General features: G+C 60.9%; 1 protein-coding gene across 1 annotated transcript; it reads right to left on the reverse strand.

Moving 5' to 3' along the window:
• Positions 1-2,323: 2,323 nt before the first annotated feature.
• Positions 2,324-7,046, reverse strand: SH2D5 (SH2 domain containing 5). The gene is made up of 9 exons (XM_066334211.1): positions 6,691-7,046; positions 6,446-6,526; positions 6,261-6,335; positions 5,686-5,829; positions 5,390-5,599; positions 4,110-4,272; positions 3,920-4,022; positions 3,612-3,771; positions 2,324-2,745 (listed from the first exon to the last, which is right to left on the reverse strand). The coding sequence occupies exons 1-9, from the start codon at positions 6,772-6,774 to the stop codon at positions 2,542-2,544; spliced, it is 1,224 nt and encodes a 407-aa protein (XP_066190308.1). The 5' UTR covers positions 6,775-7,046; the 3' UTR covers positions 2,324-2,541.
• Positions 7,047-8,157: the final 1,111 nt, after the last annotated feature.

Consider the following 8,157-nt stretch of genomic DNA (forward strand, 5'->3'; position numbering starts at 1 on the left):
CCTGGGTCCCCACTGTTATAAATGCCTATTATAAAGTTGGCTTTTTGCAAGATGTGTACTATATGATTAATAACTTTGTGGTAAGGATACAGGTTTTTATTTCTGCTGTTAGTAAAGAAAATAAGGCATAGTGGTAGTAGTGATATAGTATGCTTAAACTGTCTGTTTGGCTGGGATAACATCCAGTGAACATGTGAAGAAGACTCTGCTACTGATACACCGTCAGCATCTCCCATCTGAAGAAAGCACGGACCAAGGCCCGAGCTGGAGGTGATGATGAAGACACAGCCAAGAAACACGAATGCTCTAAAAAGGCAAACCCAAGGAGGGGCCATGCAAAACAGTCCCTGGAATATGGAAACTAATTTATGGAAAAATATGAATATTCAACAGATTGATACAATAGAAAGGGTATTTAAAGAAAGTCTCTGAAATAGCAGGGTGTGGACTTGGCTGAGTGCCAAGTCACCCGGCCGGCCGCACTTTGCTTTTTTTTCTATCTCCTAATTGTCTTTTTTTTCGTTTAAACCCATTTCTTAAAATTTCCATAAGAAGTGAATCTCGTTTTTCACACCACTAACCTCCAGGAGCGGGTAAGCGATTTCGTTGTGGATGTGCTCGATGCTGTGCTCCCCACTGAATGCCCGTCGAAGGAGAACTGCCGGGGTCCCGCAGGAGGCACTGGCCCCACGGGCCGCCCACGCTGACCATGGCCCGACAGCCCAGGGCCACCTCACGCCCGCTCAGCGGCCGGCAGCGCACGGCCACCACCCCGGCCAGCCACACACCGGGGTCAGTCACACACCGGGGCCAGCCACACAACACACACCGGGCTCAGTCACACACCGGGCTCAGTCACACACCGGGGCCAGTCACACACCGGGCTCAGTCACACACCGGGGCCAGTCACACAACACACACCGGGCTCAGTCACACACCGGGCTCAGTCACACACCGGGGCCAGTCACACACCGGGCTCAGTCACACACCGGGGCCAGTCACACAACACACACCGGGCTCAGTCACACACCGGGCTCAATCACACACCGGGGTTAGTCACACACACCGGGATCAGTCACACACACCGGGATCAGTCACACAACACACACCGGACTCAGTCACACACACCGGGGTCAGTCACACAACACACACCGGGCTCAGTCACACACACCGGGCTCAGTCACACAACACACACCGGGCTCAGTCACACAACACACACCGGGCTCAGTCACACACACCGGGCTCAGTCACACACACCGGGCTCAGTCACACACCGGGGCCAGTCACACACCGGGCTCAGTCACACACACCGGGGTCAGTCACACAACACACACCAGGGTCAGTCACACAGCACACACCCAGTCAGCCCCACACATCTGGAGCAGCCCTACACACTGGAGCCAGCCCCTCCCCACAGATCACCCCACCTGGGCACACCAGCGCCACAAGCGCTCACTCGGCGGGACTGCGGGCACCGGGGGCGGGGAAGAAGCTGGGGCGAGCCCAACCCTGGGGATCTGCACCCATTGTGGCGGGGAAACACTTACCCCTCACTGGGGGCACGCAGGGGAACGACCCCCGAGCCAGGGAGGCTGAAGGAGAACGGGAAAGAAACGGAGAAAAAGAGCTGGAGAGGGATGGAGGGAAAGGGGGAAGCTGGAAACAAGTCGGAGGGGGAATTACGGCAGGTCAGGGCGGGGAGGAAACCTGAGATGGGGGCGTTGTGAGGGAAACCGCTGAAGGGCGGGACCCAAGTAAGAAGCCCTGAGGTAACTTTAGGGAGCCGAGACACACCCAAAGGGGCTGAGCAAGGGAAACCCTGCGGTAACCCTGCGGTAACCCTGCCGGCGCCGCGCCGGCCGGAGGGCGCGCACGGACCGCGGGCCGTCGGCGGGGGGCGGTGGCGGCCCCGCGCATGCGCCAGTGACCGCAACGGGCCAGAGGCCCCACCCCTTGCATCACGTGACTGCCGCGGGGGGTGGCGGGGTCGCGCCGGTGCGAGGGCGCGCGCACGTGTGCAAGGAGGGGCGCGCGAGGACAGGCGTGCGAGGCTTGGTGCGTAAGGGCACAGACGTGTGCATGGGGGCGTGAGTATGTGATGGCGGTGGTACACAGCCGTGCCCGTGAACGGCTGTGACCCCTGCGTGTCCAAGAGACGGCGAGTGAACACGTGGATGTGCGGCCTCCCGTGAGCAGGAGTGCACCGCTGTAGCAACGCGTGAGGGTGCAAGAGCAGAAGCCCAAATGCGTGGGTGCAGTCGTGTAAGTGCGTGAGTGGACGAGCACGTGGTGCATCGTGCAAGAGTGTGAGTTCATGGGGTTCCTGGGCCAGAGAGTGCGTGCGCATGTGTTTGAGCACACAGGTGTGCGCTGGGTCCCGCCGTGGGTGGGTGTGAGCAGCCAGCAGAGCCCTGCTCCGGATGCACGAGAGCCTTTATTGCGGGAGGCGCCGGACAGCCCAGGCAGGGGGATAAGGCAGGCGGCAGCGAGTTAAAGCTGGGGGGTGTTGGAGGGCAGCCGTGCACGGGGAGGGGGCCGGGCCTACCCCCGCTCGTGCTGCACCCCGATGGCGGCTGCGGGGCCCCAGGCGGCCTCCCCCACGCTGGCGCTGGCCTCGCCGCCGGGGTCCCGCTCCTCGTAGCCGGGGTTGCGGCGGCCGGGGGTCAGGCGGCAGAAACAGCCCCCCAGTGGCCCGGAGTAGTGGGCCAGGAGGGCGGCCACGCTGGCGAACTCAGTGTTGGAGTGCTGCCATCCAGAGAGAGGGGAGAAGTGAGCCCCCTGCACAAGCCGTGCCCGCGCACCCCTCAACTGAGTGTGCCCACACAGTAAATCCCTGCGTGCCCGTGTGCCAGCACACCCACGTGCCTCACACACCCCTGGGCTCTGCACCCGTGGAGCCAAGGCACCCACACACCAGGGCACAGAGGAAGGCATGAGTCCAATGCAGCCATGCATGCACCACACCCCCGTATGGGACACTGGGGCACTGTGTGTGCCAGAGACACCCAGATACACCCACAGACCAAAGGCACTGTAGCCTGGATGGTGGATCAAATGCACGCCAGGCATCACATAGCTGTGCATTAAGGCACCCAAAACTCAGGTGTGTTAGACACCGAAGGGTGGATGCACCAGTGCACCCACAACCCTGTGTGTACCCACACCTGCACCTGAGCCCACTTTGGCCCATCCCTGCCCCAAGGCACCATGGTGCAGCCATGCACAGGCACACACACCAAGTGCACTTAGATGGTGCACTAAGTGCATGTACACAGCAGTGCATCCCTGTCTTGACACACCAACACACTAGTGCATCAAGGCACAAATGCACTTACGCCCCTGTGCACCCATGCATGGATGTCCAAACACACAGAGCATCAAGTAAATGCATGTGCACACCGGTGCATCCGTGCATGGGGCACACTAAATGCACTTATGCAGTGCAGCCACGCACCAAGGCACAACACAGCGGTGCAGGAACGCACAGACGGACCACATGCGCTAGCAGCCCAGGGCCCCCCGCACGCAGACACACCCGGTGCACTTATCCCCGCCGCAGTCCCCGTGCCCTCCTGCACCGACCAGCCCCTCAGCCTCAGCCCTGCACTCACCTCCATGCAGAACCTGCCGTGGTGTGTCCTGGCCAGGCCGTAGGACACGACGCCGCAGGGCGCCCGCACCCACAGGCACCAGCGCTTGGGCAGCCCGGGCTCGGGGCGCAGCAGGAAGGCGCCGGGCACGTCCCGCCGCAGCAGCGCGACCCCGGCGGCCCTGGGGACGAGGTAGGGGTGGGGCAGGGGCTGGGGATGGGGCAGGAGCGCCCTGGGATGGGGCAGGGGCCGGGGATGGGGCAGGAGCGCCCTGGGATGGGGCAGGGCTGTGGGTGCCGAGGGTCAAGTGCTCTCACACATACACTCACCTGGCGATTCCCGTGAAGGCCCACACGCTCTCGGCAAGGATGCTCTCATTTTCGGGCAGGAAGGCCAAGCTTCTCACCCCTTTGCTTTCCCCTCCCGCCGCCGCTGTGGGAGCCTATTAATCCCCTCCTCGTCCCCAAACAGTCACCGTATTGTGTGTGCCAGTGCCTCAGTTTCCCCCCCGGCACTCACCGGCGTCGCGGGGCTGCTGGTGGAGCTGTCCCTCGCCTCCACAGTCCCGGTAGGCTCCCGAGCGCAGCACTTTGCTCCGAATGGCTTTCTTGCGCACCAGCACCGGTGAGCAGTAGGGATTCCCCGGGCGCCAGGCTCTGCCCTCCGCCTCCGGCCGCCGGTCCTGGGGATGGACAGCCTGTGAGAGTGGCCTGGGGGGCTCTGGCTGTTGGGAATGTCAGGGGAAACACCACGCGGAAAAATGCTGTCCAAAGGATGTGAGAACAAAAAAGCTGTGCAAAACACAGTGAAAAAAAAAATTGTGCAAAAAACAGTGGGGAAAATGCAGTGCAAAAAATGCTGTGTAAAACGTGATGTGCAAAACATGATGTGCAGAAGTGCCATGCAGAACACCATGGAAAAATGCCATGCAAAAAAAAACCCAAAAAACCACTGCTGTGCAAGAGCAGTGCAAAAAGAGCTGCGAATAACATTTTTACTGTGTAGACATTTCTGCAAGAAATGCCATGCCAAAACAGCCATGCAAACCACCCTGCAAAAAGTAGCATGTAAAAAAGTTATGAGGAATGTGTAAAAAAAGTTTTACGAAAAACATTGTGGAAAGAAAGTGCTGTGCAAAAACACCAAGGAAAAAATGCACTGTAAAAGCTCCTGCAAAATTGCCGTGCAAATAGGCTGATGCCAAACACCAGGCAGGAAAGGCCCTCAAGGAAAGGCCATTTAAAACAGGCTGTGCAAAGCAATGTGTGGGGCCGGGCTGTGCAGGGTGGGCCCTGCCCTCAAAATACCATGCGAGAAAAGGTTGTGCAAAACACTGCGCATGCACCACTGTGCAGAGAAAGGCCGCACGAAGAGGAAATGCAAGGAAACAACACGCAAGACACCAGGTGTGTGTGGTGTGACAGCATGCTGCTCAAAATGTGAGAAAAGGCCATGCAAGAGCTGCCTGGGAACACGCTGTGCAAAACCCCCCTCTGCTAAAAGCATCATACACAGGCTGGTGTGAAAGAAACGGGGCTGTCCTGTGCAGGGCCAGGAACTGGACTTCGATGATCCTTGTGCATCCTTTCCAGCTCAGAACATTCTGTGAAACACCGTGCAAAGGAAAGGCTGCCGAGGAAAAGCCACTCAAGAGCCTGCACACAAACGAGCTGTGCCAAAGCACTCGTGCGAAGTGCCGAGCAAGCAGACACCATGTGAGAATCCCAGGTGTGAGAACACCGCACAGGCAGACGAGCAAAGGAGCAGCAGCCGGGGGAGGGCAGGGCAGCCGCACCTACCCCGGTGCCCAGCGGGCCGAGGCTGCTGGCCGCGGGCAGGCGCCGGAAGGACACGAGGGCGTTGACATTTTGTGACACCTCCTCGGGGTTGAGGGGCTCCCGCAGCACCCCTGGCCCAAGGAGCTCCCCCTCGCCCGCCTGCTCCTCGGGGTGTGCCAGGAGGTAGCAGAGCTGGAAGGAGCGGCAGAGCAGGAGGTGCAGGGTCTGGACCTGGGGGAGGTGAAAGAGGCTGCATGCAAATATTAAAAAAATAATGATGGCGTTTTGGGGGCTGGGGGGGAGGGTTGGGCCACCACCTCTCCCGGGAACCCCACGAAGAGGTGGCAGAAGAGGTTGCTAGGGGGGCTCTGGGGATTGCGGGCCACGAAGGCGAACTGGCGGTTGGGGAGGCTCCAGGTGCTGTACAGGATCCGGCGCAGTGCGTGTGCCATCAGCAGCGTCTGCAGGACGGGGAGGGGGTCAGGGGCACCCAGCACCCCTGGGCCCCCCCAGGGGCACCCCTGTTTACACACACAAAGCAGCTTCTGAAAAGCAATGCTCAGAGAGGTACAGCCCCCCAGCAAGCACTTTTCCAGCAGAACATTGATACCTTCCCAGCATCCTTGACCCCCTCAGCACCTCTGACCTCTCCTCCGAGCATTCCTGACCCCTGTCCCCAGGACCCATGATCTGCCAACCCCAGCAACCCTTACTCCTCTTCTCAGACCCCAACCCCCCTCCCCAGCCCCCCTGCCCCCCCACATCAGGCCTGAACACCCCTGACCCCTCCCAGCATCCCTGACTCCCCTCCCCAGCAACCCTGACCCCCCTACTCAGCCTCCCTGAGCCCCAGCACCCCTTCCCCATTCCCCTTGTCCCCCCAGCCCCCTACCTCCCCATCAGCACCGAGGACCTTCAGCCCCTGCAAGCTGAACCTCAGCACCACCGACCTCCTCCTCGGGCAGTCCTGTCCAGAGGAGATGTGGCACTGGAGTCTGGGCTATGTCCCCTGTGGGTGCCCCGATTATTTGGGGTTCCCTATGTTTCCCAGCAAGAGGAGCAGTGGTAGATCCTGACCTTCAGCACCCGCAGCTGCTCCTCCAGTCGGCCCGCTTGCTGCTGCAGGTCCAGCTCCTCCACCATGAAGGACCCCACATACTGGGGAGGCAAAAACCCCACCCGTGTCAGCAACCACCCCCATGATGCCCCTCCAGGGCAACAGGCCCATGCCGAGAGAATGGTTTGGGGAGTCATGAGGGTGCAACAGCACCCAAATCTCATCTCGGCACGTCACCCCCTCGGCCTTGCTATGGGTAAGTCACCTCTGCTGGCTTGGTGACAGACCGGGCTCGCTGCTGGGGGGCCGAGGGATCCAGCCCCCGCCCATTGCCTGGCTTCTTCTTCATGGCAGCGGGATTTGGGCGTGAAGGCTGGATCAGGATGGGGTTAAGCAGCTGCGATGCCACATCTGAGTTATCTGGAGCCCTCCAGGGTGATGGTGCTGGAGCAAGCACAGGGAGCCTGGGTCCAGCCCCCCCGTCAGTGTCCCTGTGAGGAGGGAGGGGACAGACACAACCTGCCCCCACTGTCCCCTGTTTCCAGCCCGCTGAGCCCTGGGGAGGTGCTGCGGTCCCTGCAGGGAGCACCCCAAGTCCTGACGCCAATGCAGATGTCCCCAAGTTCCGGTGCAGTTGTCTTCCAGGTCCCTGCCCCAGTAAAATGGTCCCAACCCCAACACAAGGGTTCCAGCATCCTGACAGCACGGGTGATGTGAGGGTCCCTATCTGCTGTTCCTGAGCTCCAGTCGAGGGTCCCATGTCCTCACTCCAAGCAACATGCAGGCAGTCCCCCACATCCTGATCCCGACGGTGATGTGGGGGTCCCCAAATCCCCATCCCAAATGTGATGGATACAGCACCCACATTCCATCCCCAAATGAAACTCAAGCAATCCCTGCTGCTGAACATACACTCTGGACCACAAGTGAGGTGCATACAGTCCCACATCCCGAACTCCAGCAAGGTTTTGAGGTCCCCCCACATCCTCCCCCTCCCATCCTCCATCCCACTTCCCGCCAGCCACGTAACAGCACCGAGACCCCCAGGGCTCTCCAGGGGTGATCCCAAAACACCAGCGATGAGGGCAGCAGATTTGGGGATGCTTTTTGGTCTAGAACAGCCACGAAGGAGTGCGCGGGACCCTTCTCCAACCACCCAAAGGGGGCTTGTGCTCCACAGCCCTCGGCCGGGCTGAGCCCGGCGCCACTCGTGTCACAGAGGCCCCTCCGGAGCCACCTGGGTGTAAACGCGTGAAAGGGAGGAGGGGGTCCGGCTGCCCCAGGCGCATCCCAATGGGGGGAGGGGGGGGTCCCTGCGGTGCCGTCTCCCCCTCCCTCTCCTTCCCGGCACAATTTGGGGGGTCTCCCCCCTCCCCCAGCCAATCCGCAGACAGGCAGCCCCCAAGCCCCGCCCCCCTTTTCCCACGCTTCATTCCTCAATGGAGCCCCCAGCCCACCGGCCACCCTGGGGGTCCCCAAGGGAAATATGCTGACCCCCCAAATTTAGGCGATGTATGACACCAGGCACCAAGCATCCCCTGGGACCCCCATCCCGATGGACCCCCCCCGGCTCACGGGCAGCTCTCGCTCGGATGGCTCCGGAGAAACGCAAGGTGAAAAATTCCCGCTGCTCCGGCTTTCGGCCTCCGCCGGTTGTTTTTCCTTCGCCGGCGGCTCCTTCGGCTGCTCCGGCCGCGGCACAGAGATGCTCCACCCGTGGGTGTCAGGCCTT

This window comes from Sylvia atricapilla, chromosome 22 (assembly GCF_009819655.1).
Source record: "Sylvia atricapilla isolate bSylAtr1 chromosome 22, bSylAtr1.pri, whole genome shotgun sequence".
Classification (NCBI taxonomy): Eukaryota; Metazoa; Chordata; class Aves; order Passeriformes; family Sylviidae; genus Sylvia; species Sylvia atricapilla.

What these genes read in the sequence shown, in the direction of transcription:
- SH2D5 (XM_066334211.1), bottom strand. Translation starts at nt 6,774, where the DNA reads ATGAAGAAGAAGCCAGGCAATGGGCGGGGGCTGGATCCCTCGGCCCCC. An exon ending in AGCAGCTGCGGGTGCTGAAG is followed by an intron (nt 6,336 to 6,445) that starts GTCAGGATCTAC and finishes TCCTCTGGACAG; the next exon opens with GACTGCCCGAGGAGGAGGTC. An exon ending in TCCTCGGTGCTGATGGGGAG is followed by an intron (nt 5,830 to 6,260) that starts GTAGGGGGCTGG and finishes CCCGTCCTGCAG; the next exon opens with ACGCTGCTGATGGCACACGC.